The 17,176-nt window shown below is 42.0% G+C and overlaps 1 protein-coding gene across 6 annotated transcripts in view; it reads left to right on the top strand.

Moving 5' to 3' along the window:
- Positions 1-16,278, top strand: part of PLEKHA8 (pleckstrin homology domain containing A8) — a 40,045-nt gene extending 23,767 nt beyond the window's left edge. For 5 of the 6 annotated variants that reach the window (XM_075922130.1, XM_006133229.3, XM_025189751.2 and 2 more), the window contains 6 exons: positions 1,757-1,842; positions 2,238-2,296; positions 6,408-6,538; positions 7,579-7,649; positions 9,236-9,297; positions 10,206-16,278. In XM_075922130.1, coding sequence (XP_075778245.1) covers positions 1,757-1,842; positions 2,238-2,296; positions 6,408-6,538; positions 7,579-7,649; positions 9,236-9,297; positions 10,206-10,403 — 607 coding nt within the window. In that variant the 3' untranslated portion in view covers positions 10,404-16,278. Of the gene's footprint in view, positions 1-1,756; positions 1,843-2,237; positions 2,297-6,407; positions 6,539-7,578; positions 7,650-7,747; positions 7,830-9,235; positions 9,298-10,205 lie in introns of all 6 variants that reach the window. The other variant, XM_075922131.1, reaches the window with a different exon arrangement.
- The last annotated feature ends 898 nt before the right edge of the window (positions 16,279-17,176 follow it).

The raw sequence follows: 17,176 nt of genomic DNA, 5'->3' as shown, positions 1-17,176 counted from the left end.
CAGCAAGCAGCTGGTCTGCACCTGAAGCAGGTTTTTAAACTGGCTTTCTTGGCAGACCAGCTCCCGTCTGCCACTCAACGCTGCTGCCTCTCATACAGAGGCAGTAGTGCAGGGTGGTAGGGGGCTCTCCAAGAGTGGGACCGGGAGCACATTGACTGCTGGCCCCACCCCCATGGATGATTGAATTCTCATGTAACCACCAAGATTTCATGCAGTTACACAACTTTTCAATTACGCAATAGCTAACGTCCCTACTCTAGTCTCCCTCTTGCTCTGCATATCCCTTGTGGCTGTTCCTCCACCTAGGAGCAGCAGGCACATGTCGTTGCTTTTGGGGGAGCTGTTCAGAGCCAGGTAGGACATGCGGGCCCTGCACCAACCAGACTGTTGATTGGACTTTTCTATGAAGGTCTGAAAGGCTGCTTTATAGAGCTTTCCAGATAACACAGTTTTTACTGTACTGTGTGTGGATTTTTGTGTTTTTTTTTTTTTTAATTCTCCCTGCTCCCTAATTCACTCCCACCATCCATAGGATAGAAATAGTTGATTCTTTGCAAGAGTAACTGGGAGAAAATTATGAAAATATGATTGCTGGTCAGTTAATCATTAGCTGGAAAATTATTTAGAGTAATTATCTGTCTCTGCTAAATTGCCCATAGTACTTCTGTGTTGAAAATTATTATTCCTTATGAACCCGTTTATGTACTGTCAAAAATCACTGGTTGGAAGTCACCAGTGACACTGATGTAAAAAGGCTCTCCACTGAAACTGTACAAAAGAGTCAGTCATGTAAAATAGTACTGTAATGCATAAGAAGTATAAGAACATGCTGAAATGATGATTATCTCTTCACCATTCCAAATTCAGAATCTGAAATCAGGCCCCATTGCACTAGGCATATGACCTGCATGTAGTGATAAGAGCTCGTAGGCCACAGGTGAAGAACCTTTTTTGGGCCATAGCCACTAACCCACAGAAAAATCAGTCAGGGCAAATGTGAGAAGCACCAAAAACAAAGTCATTGACGTGGCCCCTGACTGAGAAGCAAAGACATACCTCCACATTCCCAATGCACACCAGAGCCTAAGGGCACCTGGGCTAGTAGAATTTGTGGGGCCCCCTCAGGCTCGAGGGTAGGGTAAAAAATGAGGAGTTCAGTGTGTAAGAAGGGGCTTCCAAGAAATGGGCTTGGGGTGTGGAGTCTGGGTGGCAGGGAGGGTGCAGGAGCCTTGGGGGCCAGATCCAGCCCACTGGCCATATATTCCCATCCCTGTTGTAGTCGAAATAGCCAAGGTACACCAAGAAGGATTATTTTTTCCATTTTACAGGTGGAGAATAGAGAAACAAAAGCACTTGACTAAGCACACAGGAAACATGGGTTCAGTTTCTGGCATGGTATCAGTCTCTCTGCAGTTCAGTGTGTTATCCATAAGCCCATCCTTCCATCCTCACCATACAGGCATAATGTAAATTTTGCCCTTGTCGGTGAAAGCATTTAAATTGGAGAGCTGAATTCTAGCTTTTCTATTTCTGTGTAAACAAAAAAGGTGCATCTTGTCTTTGTATGAAAAATTTGTGATTTCCTTTCCAACATTCATATCCGTTACAGAACAAAACTCAGTATGTGGTTCTTGTGAAATATGGATTGCATATAGACTTCGTTCCAAAAAAACCAAACCCTTCTGCCCTTATTTATGGGTAAGATGCATGACAGGAGTATTTAACATTTTCTTTGTGTTCATACTGGAATCTGCAGGTTCAGTGATATTGAACTCCAGGAGAATGAGGGCATACCCACAGAGGAATTTCTGCAATCGTGTTACGCAATAGTGCCAGTCTTGGGTAAGTGGTTGGTTACTTTCACTACAATCAGTGTGTCTCTCAGGTATGCCACAAATCCTTTTTGATTTGCTGCCTAATAAGAGTTGTGGCGGAGGCTCTCTAAGATCATTCAGTTTTTTAATCCTATTTGAGGATGAGGACACTGATTTCCTTTATAAAATACTTTGAGCTCTATGGATAAAACTTGCTATAAGAGTGAGGTCATATTATTTTGTTGTCTTTGGCTCGTGTACAGACTGGAATTTTTGGCTCTAAAACAGAGGAAGAAAGACTTCCATCTTTCTGTTTCTCCTTTTATCTATTCAGAAAAGCTTTTTTGGTACCAGGGGAAATGGATATTGTTGAGTCATTAGTACTAAGAAACTGCTTTAAAAATGTTGCCTTCTTTTTTCTAGACAAACTTGGACCAACAGTCTTTGCTCCTGTAAAAATGGATTTTGTAGGTAATATCAAGGTAATAGCCATTTTTAGCACTGACTTTTCAACAAAACTTAATTAGACTATTTTAAGACTAAACAGATACTGAAGCTACCAAACAAATAGTGTATAAATGTAGGTTCTGATTTCCTTAAGTCAGGGTGCACAACCAAACTGATATCTAACTATATATGACGAATAATCCCATAGGCAATATATTGAGTATCTTAAAATCATAGAAATTAGATATACCTTTATCATGTCCAGTGTTCTGCATTCCAGACCATGCAGGATTGGTCCTCAATATATGTACTTAATAACCATTTGTAATTTCATCTCTTGTAATCAGGAATAGGTTCACTTCCGTTGGACAGCTATTCAGGATTTATATAGATCTCACCATTAGAGTGGGGTTTTCCCCAATAAATCAACTTAATTTCACCCTATTATTCCTAGTAATACAGTCTTTTGATACTCTAAAGAACTCCTTTTCCTCTTTCCCTCTTTGTTCCTTTGGGTGCACAAGGTGGCCATCTTTAATACCTCTGGGTTTAAAGAGGTGTTCTAAAATCATGAGCTAGGCAGAAATTGAGTTTGTAATCTACTGATCTCTAGTCCCGGGCATTATCCATTATCCACCTGGCTTGCTGTTACAGCTATGGCTGTGTGTAGAAACAGAATGGCATAGAGTGAGATGCAGTACAATAACCCTTATAAAGGAAATAAGTGTGTGGTATGTTAGGAGCAGGTGAAGGTAGGTCAGGCATCTGTAGGTTTTTATAATATCTATATAATGCTGCTATCTGTCAGATCAAAATGCAGAAAGGGATGTTACCAATATTCCCTCTAATCTTTTCCATCCATGTGTGGAATAAATTTTATGTGCACAGAGGTATGTGCCAATGTGCACCACCAGTATAAATACCAACCTAGCTGGTAGCACTCTTTATCAGGTAGGCGGAATTTGAAGCTCTCCTAAGCGACTGCACAAGTGCACAGCTTACAGGGAACACTGTGTGTAAGTACAGGGTATTTTTTTCAACACAGTCCAAATTTGGGTGTAACCACATTTTTTTTATTTTTCTTTTTAACTCCGATTGAGGTTTGGTTTAGTATAAAACTCTGGTCACCAACCTGTTGATCGCGATCAACTGGTTGATTGTAAGGTCTCGCGAAGCGTTTGGCCCCTCCCCTCCATTTCTTTCCCCCAAGAAGCCCCTCTATCTACCTCCAGCGAAAATGGAGGTAGTGCTGGCTTCCTGCCGGGTGGATGGAAGTCCTGAAGCTGCGTGCCACTTCTGGGGGTTCCGGAAGTACGCTGGCTGTTCCCCTCCCCCAGGTCTGTGGCATGCCGGGAACTTGCCGGGGAGAGGGAGTTAGCCCGGAGAAGGCGCACACAGGGGCTTCCCTGCACTGTGGGAAGGGGAGTTGGTCCTGGAGGAGGCGCGCACCGGGGCTTCCCTCCTCTGGCGGGCAGCAGGGAGGAGTCCTGGGAGGAGGCTGCTGCAGGGGACTCCCTGCTCCCACTGGCATCCTGTTCCTGCTCCCACTGGCACCCTGTCCCCTGCTGCAGAACCCTCTCCCCACCCCAGCACCCTGTCCCCTGTCCCACTGGCACCCTGTCCTCTTTCCCAGCACCCACTAGCACCCTTCCCCAGTACCATGTCCCTTGCTCCCACCAGCACAGTTGGGGCCACATTTTGTGAGGCTTGAGGGGATTTTGGAGGAGTGTGTTGTATGGGTTTGGGGGGGGGGGTATTATTATTTTTATTTTTTTTTTACTTTTTTGCATCTCCGTTGTGTGGTCCCAACTCACTTTTCTGTGGGTCAGTGACCCTGACTCAAAACAGGTTCCCCGCCCTTCTCATAAATAAAGACAATGCAGAAACTTTTTGTGTTTGACATAGGCTTCATTTTTAAATAAAATACTAACCAACAAACCACCAATTGGGGCCAACCCCCCATCTGGCTGCAGTATTATAACACTCCTGCACCCCCCAGACTCTAGATCTGAGCCTATGATACACTGCAACCTCCTGTCATGTGCCCCTCACATACTCCAACCCAAATTCCTGCACCTTCACAGCCACAAACCTGTGGCTTGCTTAGTACCGCAACCCTCCATCTGAACCCAGCCTGGAGCCCCCTCCCTGAGCCAGCATCCCTTTCTCCACCTCCACCCAGATTTCCTCCCAGAGCTTGCACCTCTCACCCTTTCCACACCCAAATCCCTCATTCCCACCCCAGAGCCCACACATCCTGTCTCAACCCAGCGAGGGTACGGCTAGACTGCAGGAGTTTTTCCGGGATTCCAGAGATATCCCGGAAAAATTCTTCCGCATCCAGGGACGCATTTGTTCTTATGCTTTTTTTTACTGGAAGCATAAACATGCTCTTTCGGTAACCCTATATTCCTCGTTCCATGAGGAATAAGGGGGATTCCGAAAGAAGGGGTTTTTCTAACATTTTGTCCAGTCTAGACAGGCCAAATGTTGGAAAAATCTCTTCCTACAGAAGAATTGGGGGGGGGGCGGGTAGTAGTCTAGAGTATAAGGGCTGGGGATAGCAAGTGATGGAGAGGAGAATAGAGAGGGCGGGGCTTCAAGGAAGGGGTGGGGTCTTGGGGGAAGGATGGGGCGGTAGATTTTCACTTGTTCTGAGATTTTAAAAAGTGATCTTGGGTGTAAAAAGGTTGGAGACCCCTGGTATAAACCATTCAGCATGAGATGATAGCAATTAATAAAGAGGATTTATAGAGTTGTATGTAAAGACTTCATTAGCCACATCTGCGTTGTTAATAATGTAAGCTGAAAAAAAAGCATTTCCTTCCTCAAGCAGAAGCCAGTGAGTACATTGTGAGATCATGTCCTCAGCTGATAGTCTGTGCAGCTCTTTTGAAATCAGTGCTTGTTTACACCATGGCTGTGTCTACACTGGGCCACTTATTCCGGAAAATCAGCCGCTTTTCCGGAATAAGCTGCAAGCTGTCTACACTGGCCCTTGAATTTCCGGAAAAGCAACGATGCTCTACTGTACAAAATCAGCCGCTATTCCGGAAAAACTATTCTGCTCCCACTCGGGCATAAGTCCTTATTCTGGAACACTGTTCCGGAAAAGGGCCAGTGTAGACAGCCCAGTAGTCTTTTCCAGAAAAAAGTCCCGATCACGAAAATGGCGATCTGGGCTCTTTTCCGGAAAAGCGCGTCTACATTGGCCACAGACGCTTTTCCAGAAAAAGGGCTTTTCCGGAAAAGCAGCCTGCCAATGTAGACACTCCTTTTCCCGAAAAACTGAAAACGGAATAGTATTCCATTTTAAGCATTTCCGGAAATTCATGCCAGTGTAGACACAGCCCATCTGAGAAGCTGCCAATGAATTTGAATGTTTTCTTTTGGCTCCAAGCTTGAAAAGGTTTCACAAGCTACTTGCAAAATCAAGTAAAAGAATATTTATCGCTTCAAAAAGAGCTAAACGCTCATGAGAAATTTAATTTATTTCAAGGTTACAAAGAAATACTTATAAAAGTGGAAAATAAATAGCTTCTTCGCATTCCCAGTGGGCCTACTTCTCTTGCACCACACCACAGGGTCCTGCCATAGCTACTAAAATAGAGTAACTGAGACGAATGCTATAAAACCCCCAAAGGACTGAGAGTGTGTGTACTGGGAGCATAAAGGTATCATATATCTCCAAATTCTACAACAAAAGCCTCTTAAAACAGTATGATTTGTGTTGGCTTAGATTCATTATAAAAAAAAAAATGTGTTGATGGTGGCTCAGTCTTCTATAGGATCTTTGCTCCTTAATACCTTAATAGTGTTTTTCTTTTCCCTGAGGTGCTGAGAGCATGAATTTCCCTCTCTGATAGTTGAGGTAACCATTCTGCCAAGGGAGAATGGCCAGGACTCTCTCCATAATCCATCACTGCCCTTCCAGATTTAAAATGTCAGGAGCCTGTTGAACAAAGCAAGGTGCTTTCCTCCCCTCAAATTTGGAGTCTACTGCTCCATGTACGTTGCAAGGGATTAATCTGGGAACTGGAATTACTCTTATGTGAAAAGGCATGGTAAATAGCCCATGTGAGCCAGAATGTGTTTATCGTATAAAATGGAACCATATCAGTGCATGAACTGTTGCATTCTCTCCAGAAAATAAATCAGAAATATATAACCAACACAGAAGAGTTCAACACCCTCCAGAAGATAGTGCTCCATGAAGTGAGTGCTGAGGTAGCCCACGTTAGAAACTCGGCAACCGAGGCCCTTTTGTGGCTAAAAAGGTAACTCACTAACCTTCAGTTTAATTGTAGGTATATAGGATGTTACTCAGATCCCTTCACCAATGTAGATCAGGTTCAGGAAACAATTCTTGCTAGTTTCTTTGCCCACCTGAGTAGTCCAAATTCAGTGCATTCAAATTTAACATCCCAGTCATGATCCCAATATTGGGCATAGGGTACGTCTGGATTACATCCCTCTTTCGAAAGAGGGATATAAATTAGAGATATTGAAATTGCAAATGAAGCCGGGATTTGAATTTCCTGTGCTTCATTTGCATAATCACACCATAGCGTTTTTTCAAAAAACGCTATTTTGAAAGTGAAACCTCAGTCTAGACACGGTTCTTTCAAAAAGAAAAGCTTTTTTTCTAAAGATCCTGTACAGGTTTACAGGAAAAAGGCTTTTCTTTTTGAAAGAACCGCATCTAGACCATGGTTTCACTTTCAAAATAGCGTGTTTTTCAAACAAATGCCAAGATGCGATTATGCAAATGAAGCACAGGAAATTCAAATCCCGGCTTCATTTGCAATTTGGATATGTCTAATTTAGTCTAGACATAGCCATGCTGTGTGCAAAGTCAAAGTACCCTCTTTCCTGGGGAAATGACTGAATAGTCCTCTTGGATAACTAATGTATCCTGCCTCATCTCTTGAGTCATCCAGAAACTCTGGCTTGGATCACAGCTTGTGTGAGGGTGAGGGAGACAAGCTGTGATCCAAGCCAAAGGGATAAGTAATGGATCTATCTCTTTATCCAGATGAGGAATGGCAGGTCAATATTGTGTATGGTGTTATAAGTGAATAGGTGAGACTTCACTTGTGTTTTTCTCTGGGCATTTCCACCTAGGGCAAGGGACAGTGGTTCTGCTCACCGTGAGAAGCCTTTATTAATGTCCCATTTTGGCCAAAATGGTTTAAAGCTTTATGTGAAACCGGTGATTTTGTGTCTATGTATGTAGGGATGTCATACACCCTTCCATTTCACTAAGAAATTGTGGGAGCTGTCTGGTGACTAATATTTTGGGTGTCTTTCCTTACAGAGGCTTAAAATTTTTGAAAGGATTTTTAGAAGAAGTTAAGAATGGAGAAAAGAATATTCAAACAGCTCTGAGTAAGTGCCAATTACCTTACTGTTTTTTCCTTACTGTATATTAAAACTTTTTCTGTGGGATGACAGAGTGACATGATGCATCACTCTGCATCCCACAGTCCCCCTCTCTTCCCTCCACCTCCCTTCATCCCCTGTGCTCTGGAGAGCTGAGAGCCATGCATCCTTTCCCCTCTCCGGAAGGTAAGGGAGAAGTGGGGGGGGGGGAGGGAGTGGGAAGGAGGAGGGCCCGGGCTTGCAGGGGTGGGGAGAAGGGGGGCTTGGGCTGGTGCAGGGGGGGAGGGCAAGGCGGAGGGCCCAGGCTGGTATGGAAGGGAGAGGACAGGGTCCTGGCCTGGTGGGAGGCAGGGGTAAAATGGGGGGCCAGGCCTGGTGGGAGATGGAGGGGGGCCCAGGCTGGCAAAGCGGGGTGGGGGGGAGGTGAAGGTGCTCGGGCTGGCGCGGCTACAGCTTGGCCCTCCCTATTGGCTGGGGGGTGGGGAGGAGCTGGGGTTGCCTGCCTTTCCCTCCCCCCTATGAGAAGGGGAGTTGGCGAGCACAGTGAGCAGAGGGTACAGCCCCTTAGTATTTATGTGATTGAGCTTTTTCTCTATTACTGAAGGTCTGGGTATTCTATACTTACTAATATTAGATTAGCATGTCCTGTAGCTGGCCTTCAAGAAAACTTTTTTAAAAATCATAATCTTGAGCCAAAAACCCTATTTATAGCGAACTACGTTAGTTGTGACAAACCTTTATTTGATGGGATTCTCCCCCTCCCCCCCAAACTTGTGTGTACATGTAGTTACAAATGGGAAAACAAAACAAAAACCCTAAATGTGTCTTAAAGTTTAAACTTTGTAAGAAACTGTTTATATACATGGCATCCCTGTGGCCTAAGTACTGTATTTGTTTTATATGTGCAAAAGCATAGCACCTTAGAGACTAACAAAGCTGCGTCATCACTTTAAACTGAAAGTGTGGCCACAGCACAAGCACTGGGGGAGAGATCGCCCAGCATGCTATATAAATCACCTCCATGGGAGGAGTAGCTAACAATGCTGGGCTGGTGTTTTATAGCACTGTAATGTGCTGTGCTCGGAGAGGAAGGGGGGGTGTGGGTGCGTGTGTGTGTGCGTGCGTGCGTACGCACCTCTGAGCTAGAAAGTTACAGTGCTTTGAAGTGCCAATGGAGACTTACCCAGTACATCCTCTCTGGCTAATTTACTTGCTAAATCCTATTTGACCATGTGTAGAAATGGTTGGCTAATGAAGAAACATACTGGTGAGTAACTTTCTACATTTGTAGAAAACTGTTAAAGCATTCTTCATGGGATATCCAGCGAATAATCCACACAGCTCTAGCCAAAGTGGAGTATTCTCCCATGCTCTTCAGTGAATGCAGAGTATATGTGGGGCAGCTGTTTTTAGACCTTCTGGTTACTGGTACTGCCAGCCACTAGAGCAAAGGAGTTAAGAGCTCCTCTTGAAAGAAATGGAGGGTAGAGGCAGATCTGAAGGTAGTCTGTTTACACACACATGCCAGATGGGAGTGAGCTGGAAAAAAGATAAAAATAACATTGGAAACTTTTTCTTTTTCTTTCTTCAAGACAATGCTTATGGCAAGACTTTACGGCAGCATCACGGCTGGGTTGTGCGAGGGGTTTTTGCGGTGAGTGGTTAACATATTAATTTCTGACTCAGCCAGTCAGAATCTTAGCTGTAGTCATTTATTAGTCTATTCTGAAGCTATGGTTAGTACTTGATAAAATGTTCTGAAAAATAAGTACTGACAGAAGGTTCAGTTTGTCAGATCTCAGCTTCAAAAGCAAGAGTGGGCTATCATTTTATGTTGATTGTTTGATTTTTTTCCTGGAAGAATCTATATTTCTTTAGTTAAATTTTTTTTGTTTATATTTTATATTTATTGTAGAAATGCCTCTTTCCACATGTTTTAGAGGGACTTTTCTAAGAAAAAAAAATAGAATGGTTTAGAATGTGTCATTAATATCTATTCCAAATATTTTAAATGCATTTCTGGAGTTGGATTATGTCTCCTCAAGGTATTCTTACCTCCAGTGCATGAAACATTATAGGAGGATGGAAGAGTGAAATTTAATAGTTGTGAAAACAAGATCCACTTTACTCAAAGAGAGAGTAACCAAGGAAACAGGTTGTCAGGAAAAATCTAATATAGCAGTGCCCCCTGGTGCCTATTGTTACAAATTGTATTGGCGAGAGTATGCAAAGTCCCAGCCAAGATGTAATAACAAAGCTTTTCATGGTTGAAAAAGAAACAGCAGGATTTGAGGTAACAAAAAAGGCTTAAGGGTGAGAATTAGATGTCCAAGTTTGAGTTTTTGAAAATTAGACATAGGTTCCTTTTGAAAAGGTACCCTTGATTATGTTAATGTTTTTAAAGTCTAAATTTTAAAAATCCTCACATATAGTCACAAAGTCTGCTGTAAGGGCATTTCATGCCTCTGTAAAGTGTTTCTGTAAAGTAATGTGGATGCACAAGTTGAAGCATCAAAAATCACTTTCCGTGTCTGACACTTTAAACTTCTGTTTCCGTCCCAGTTAGCTTTAAGGGCAGCACCAACATATGAAGACTTTGTGGCAGCACTATCTGTGCAGAAATGTGATGATCAGGAAGAAGCATTTTATAATGCCATGCAGAGAGACCTCGACATTTACTTGCCAGCCATGGAAAAACAGCTGAATATCTTGGACACACTTTATGAATTACATGGTTTGGAATCGGATGAGGTGGTATAACCATAATGAGACAGTACCTCAAAACTTCAGGCACTGCGTTTAGCAAGCTTTTCTGAATGCTGTTCCTCCTCACTGTATCTTTTCTTAGTGTGCAAGGTGGAGGAGCCAGTGTGCATGTGTGCTTTTAATCCTGGTTTGTGTTTAAACGAAGAGGTGCTGTTTCTTTGACGGCTGTAACTGTCTGCATGGTGAATACATTTGGTGAAATAATTGTTCTTTTTACATGAATGTAACAGAGCAAAATTAAGCTTTCTTGCTCCAGTGCTCAAAACTGGGGGGGCAGCTTTGACAGGAGCACAGAGCACACTGTTGCTGTGCTGATGTCACTGTGTTGCCCTCACCCTGTTCTGTGCCTGCTGGGATGATGATCCTAGTCTCCATTTTACTGATGTTTTCTTCATTGGAGTTAGCAGAGTGGCAGGGATGGTGAGAGCTGTCCCCCAGTGGCAGCAGACAAGGGGACAGTAGAACTCTCTGCCTTATTAAGAGTGGTTAGGTTAGTCGGTTGCCATCTTTTGGATGCAACCCAAATTTACCTCTTGTTTTATACTAGTGACTAGATTGTATTCCCAACCCTGTGTTTTTAAACAACAACAACAACAAAATATAAAAGACTGTTACTGCAAGCGTTTGCCTTGAGGTCAGGGTCCTTGAGCATCCTCTAAGGGTCAACCCATCACACTACACATGCTTCCCCTGTGCTGACTTAGGTACTGTCCACCCCCTTTTCATGGACCTGTATTGTCCATTCTACCAGGAATCTCCTGGTCTCACCCTTGGAGGGAAGGAGCATGAGGGATGTGTGTGTGTGTGTGAGAGAGAGAGAGAGCGAAATAATCTTTATCATCACTATGGTGCCCGCCTTGTTGTTAATGTCCAAGTAGGGAAAGCACATACATGGCAGAGGGAGAGAAGGTTGGCAAGGTGCATCACCATGATCTTGGTACTAATATTCTTTGCCCTTGTGTGGTTAAGAAACCTTCAGTGCTATGTGCTGGAGCCATTGGGCCAGATCCTTGACAGATATAAATCAGCAAAGCCCCATTTATTCCACTGGAGCTATGCCCATCTATAGTAGCTGAAGATCTGTTCTGTTGTATTTACCCTGGTAATATACAGAATAAACTTTTCAAAAAGCACCTAATTCTCCCTGAAAGGCCATGGGCAGGCACTTTTGAAAAGTTTGCCTATAGCCTTTATAACTAAAATCTCATAACTGCTGCTGGCTATTTTTGTGGTTTAAACATAACAAGCAATCTAACAAATGTTTTTACATAAATGCTTCTACATTAGCATTTAGAGGGGGTGTCGATGTTTTTATGTGTGTGGGTTGTTTTTTTTCTTGTCAATGGGGGTTACAAAAGTCTGGATTTCCTAGTGGGGAATATAATTCTACATAAAGCCATTACACATTAGCACAGCTCTCAGCATATAATCCAAAAGTCTGACTGAAAATTAAGAGTAATGGGGATTTTTGCTGCGTTTTCCTCCCACTGATATGAATAAGTGAAAGAGGTCTACTGGTATCATTGACGTAAAGAATTAATAGCTTGCCAAGTAATTACTCAAAAGATAAAAAGACATTTGACCTTGTGTAGCGGGCTAGTGCAAAGCATTTGGACTATATGTAGAGAACCTTGTCCCTGGATTACTATAGAACAGGCTGTATAAGCATAATTCCATGATTGAAGCCCAGCTACATGCTTTGCACTCAAACCATCCTATCTAGAGGATATTAGAAATTGCCAACTTTAAAGAAGCACAAAAAATAGCAATCAGGAAAAAATCAAAACCTTTAAATTTGGTGTCTGAAAATAGACACTAAAAGCAATAGCTAAATAGTAATTGGCTTGATTTTCCTCCCCCACTCCACAAACTGTGGATGCTAAGCCCCTTTGAGAACTGAAGTATTTTCTATTCATTTAGAACTGAAATTGTTTGGCCAGAGTGTGCTTCAGTTATTCCATTAGCTGCAGTACTAAGAATGAAGCCAGGCACCTTTGGGATTTACACGTGTCATTTTCTTTAGCATAAATGCTAATTAATCCACACAACAGAACAATTCTTCATAAATGATTTGTTCAGGGTTATAGAGAAGGTTCTTCACAGAGGTGATGTGAAGAAGTTGACTGAATAGCTCTTTGCATGATGCTCTGGGAAGATAATGAATGCACAGTGTATTTTCTCATACACAGTGGAGGAAAAGACAGAGATTCTCTTATAAAGTAAATTTGAAAAGAAACCAATTATGATGTTATAATGAATAAAAGTGGAATTTTCTTTTGCTCAGCTTTTTTCATAGTAGGGGACAGTTCCAGGCATTCATGCTTTTTACCCAAGGGAAAATCCAAACATTCTGGTGCAAAGAAGGGAAGGGATTTCAATTTATACAGTAGAACACCGATAATGACTTCATTTTGAATTTTTTAGCTTCAGAACTGACATTTACACCAGTCTTGCTGCTTCTGATAGGCAGATGGACTACTAAATGGTTTAGCATTTGTGGGGCATGCTGCTCTTCAGAAAAGTGTCCTTGTCTCTGTTCCTCCCTTGCATAATTGGCTCTTTTACTTGCAATTAGATGGTCAGGATCTTTCTTAGGACACAGCAACAAAACTGAATAACTATTCAATATACTAGATTGCCAGCCATGGCCCATTATGTAGTCACTTTAAATCAAAGGAGACTTCTTCAGTTTTTCTGACAAGCACCACTTACAAATTTTATCTCTGAACTTTAAAAATGTTATGTTATTTCCTAGAGTGAGGTGATGCTTTTAAAAACTAATAAGAATTTGTGTTTGCTTTGTGTCTGAGCAACAACCATGCACCTTGGAACTGACTGGCCACAAGATTAAAATGTAATTTTACTCCCAGATGCTGACCAGATGATTTTACTCCCAGCACAGGGCTATAACATACCTAGCATGAACTGCATTGATTTGTTAATCTTTATCAGACTGAAGTTTTACATCTTCAGCTTCAGTTTCCTTTAGAAATGCTTTCAGCTATATCTTTTGTCTGACATTTGCATAATCTCAGGGATTCTACATAGCCGTGGCAAAAATGGAGCAGCCTTACAATACAAGGCTGTTTTTTTGTATGAAGTTGTTATAGTTGAGTTCAGAACTCCAGCAAAAAGTATGACACTAGCACAGATCAGTGCACATCTTTGCAAAGAAATGATAAATCCCAAAACAGTTTGATACACATACTATAGAGAACATTAGCTGTCAGAATATTTTAACGATGGTTCTCTCTATGTAATACCTTGTGACTGGCATTAGAGCAGAGTGCCCCATTAATTTTAAATTCTGCTTAGAAGTGGATGGGATTTGATTGTTTTTAAAATAGCTAAATTAAAACACATTCTAGCATTCTTTTTGGTACTTTAAGAATTTGGTAAGCAACAAATGTACCCTAACATCAAGGCATCGTGCATATGTTCTGGTGAACTATTAATGCTCAAGTGTTTAGAGGTGTTGGTTAATGGATCACTGAAACATACCCTGGACTTTCATCTTGATGTTATAGTATGGCCCTTAACTTTCAAAAGCAAAATTTTAAATATGAAGTTAATTTTAAATAAATGTTTGGAATTGTAAGGGCCATATGCTTTCACTATTGGAAAAAGTAATTTATAGTAAATCAATAGATTGGGCTAAAGTACAGTCACTGTTTACAGCATTGAACATATTTGTGGTTTAAGAATTGTTAAACTCTTTATTGTGGTTGTGAGATTTTATGTATTTAAATATGTTGCAGTATTCTACAGAACTGTTCCAATATTGCAGCTTACACCCCTGAAATATAGTATCTATATAGACATAGGGAAATTACAGGTTTTTTTAATAAGGGTTCCTCTCATTCAGTGGACTTCCTCTTTTCACACAGTGCTTTGAACTTCTGTTTTGTTTTCTGCAAAAGATGGTTGAAAGAATCCCAGGTTCCCAGAAGACATTTTATGAGCAATAGTCAAGCCCTTACAGGGTTAAAATCTCCTATTCACCTGACCTCTCCATCTCATTCCTGCGTTGCAAACAGTTATGCTGCAGTCAGGTGGAAGTGTCTGCTTTGCAAAGCTAAAATGGGGAGTTTGAAACAGCCAAAAGTGCCAGACTACTGAAGTGATTTTAAAAACGGAGACTTTGAAGGTAGGCCCAAGATCTGGACTGCCAAGCAAAAGGAAGCTCGTGAGGAATGGGCTGCCTTTCCTTGAATCTCTCTGGCACTGCACTCTATGCCAGGGCTGGGCAAAAGGGACTCTGCAGGCCTGATCTGGCCCGCCAAGGCCCTGCCACTCCCCAGGCCAGTTGGGATCTGGGGGGCAGGGGGAAGCACATGAAGTTTCCTCTGCGTGGCTCCTGGCGAGGTGGGAGGAGACTTTGCACGCTTCCCCTGCACCCAAACCCTCATTGGCCTGGGGGTGCAGGGAGTGCACAAAGTTTCCTCTGCCCTGCAAGGAGCGTGCGGCACTTAAAAGCGCCACATGCTCCTGGCAGGGCAGGAGGAGGCTTTGCGTACTCCCCCACCCCAGGCCACCTAATGCTTTAGGTTTCCACATGGTCTCCGACGGTGTAAAAATCACTTATGTAGAGGGGTAGTGTTGTGGGAAGGGATGGATTCTTAGCACACAAGCAAGACTAGTCAGTGATAAGTCTGGAAATACTCATGGTTTGTGTGGGGGTTTAAATAATGCCCAAACAAATGGACTTGAAAAGTTGAGCTTCACTGTCTAGAGCAGTGGCCCCCAAATTGTGGGATGTGACCCCTGTATGGACATGGATGAACATTTGGGGAGGTGCAGCGGGGCCCAGACAACCCCTACTGGGATTAGGATTGGAGCATCATTCAGTGGCTCTGGCTCCTGATCCTGCTGCGCAGCTCCCTCCAGCCTCAGCCCCAACCATAGCCCCTCTCCTGGTCCTGACTCCTGACTGCACGGGGATGAGGGTCAGTTAAAGGGAGCATGAGTTAAAAAGTTTGGGAACTTCTGTTCTAGAGTTTAATTTTGCCCATGATTTAGGAAGGCCTTACTGTTCAGGACCGCATGTAAGCATGTGCTCAACTTGAAGCATATATCCAACGATTATTCTGATGGACTAAAGCCTATGCTTAAGTGTTTTCCTGAAACAGGTCCTTAAATTGGGGGATATATTTGCGTACTTCTGCATATGCCTGACGTGTACTCCCAACCCATTGAATTAGTGTGCATACTTGCTCAAGATGTATTAGCTTTTTTTAATGTACTTATTCTATAACTAAAGGGACATCCCAGAAGTGCCAAAGGTTTATTTTATACATCAATATTCCCTGTTTCAATAGCCTTACTCAGTTTTAGCTCTAAAGTTGTTCACCCTAATTTGTTTTAATGTTCATGGTCCCATATTTGCTCAAAAATCTCAACAATTTGAGGTTCCTATGTATTATTGTGTGTTATCATGTCTTCAGATAGGTATACATACTTAAAGCAAGGAAATCCCACTTCAGAATAAAATAACAAAAGTGTTTTCATTGTGTGTGTTCCTTTCCCAGCTCTTTCATTTTTCCAGCCACGTGTTGGGCATTAATTTTATTAACATTAAACTAGGCTTATTGTGAGCATTGCTTAGATTTATACTATTTAAGGTAAGAGAAGGTACTTGGTTCTTTATTTTTATTTTACTTTGTCTTGACTAATGAACAAAACTTTATATTGTAAGCCCATTAGTACCAGACCAAATGAAAGCAGGTCAGACACCAATCTCCTTTCAGACTATGCTGATTCTTTCAACAGAATTATATGCCATACGTTTAGTTTTGTTTTTTGTTTTTGATAAATGTTTGAAGATGTCAGATTTTTATATTTAGTGATAATAAACTTATTTTTAAATATGCCTATTTTAAAATCTCATTTTCTCTGCATGGTTTCGCAAGAAATAATTTTATTTATTGCTTGCTATACAGCGGGGCTTTTCTCCATTATTCTAGGCACTGCTATCTGTTCTGGTTAGTGGAAATGATCAATATGCATCTTTTATGAGAATGTTCATGCCAGTGAAAACTCGGATTTATGAGAATAAAAAAATGACTAACAGTTGATCCAGCAAATATTTGTAGCTTCCTGGGCCATACAAGCTCCTCAATAGTCCATGACAGGTTCATTCCCAAAATCACCCACGATCTGCTGAGGGCATGAAATTAGAAGTGTTTCTCCAGCACTAGAGCTGTAGGAATTTCTCTGTTACTCTTAGATACAGATAAAAGCATGTGTTGCCTGATTATGAATTAGTTATCCTTTAGAGTTTCAAATGTAATATGCCATGATTTGGTAGGGTTTCTCTTGTCTCTAGATTGTCCAGAGAATTCTTGTTATGGAATGAGGACCCTTGTGTACATGGAAGACACACTCACAGTCACAAGATCTTCTCTGATACTTTAACTAGTACAACCAGCCATATCCGAAGCCTTACACCATGCCAGAGTAGACCAAGAGAATATAAATTGTCCACCATTTGCATGCTCATACTAGCCTTTGTGGGAAATTGAAGTAGGTAACATTCATTGGCAAGTGGTCATCAATGCCATATATCCAGGAAATTACCCAACACTTAAGCCAGCCCTTTTATTATAATTTGCATGATTGCAATATGTATTCATAATGGTGCTCAACCCCCATCAATACAAGACTTCCTCATTCTAACCAGGCGGGGGTGTCCTCTTATAGACTACTGACTATCAACTAAATTAGCATATACTTTACCTGGTTACCATAACATTCTGGTGGCTGACCAT

This window comes from Pelodiscus sinensis, chromosome 2 (genome assembly GCF_049634645.1).
Source record: "Pelodiscus sinensis isolate JC-2024 chromosome 2, ASM4963464v1, whole genome shotgun sequence".
Lineage (NCBI taxonomy): Eukaryota > Metazoa > Chordata > Testudines > Trionychidae > Pelodiscus > Pelodiscus sinensis.
Note: the sequence above shows the minus strand (reverse complement) of the source record. Positions and strands in the feature narration are given on the sequence as shown.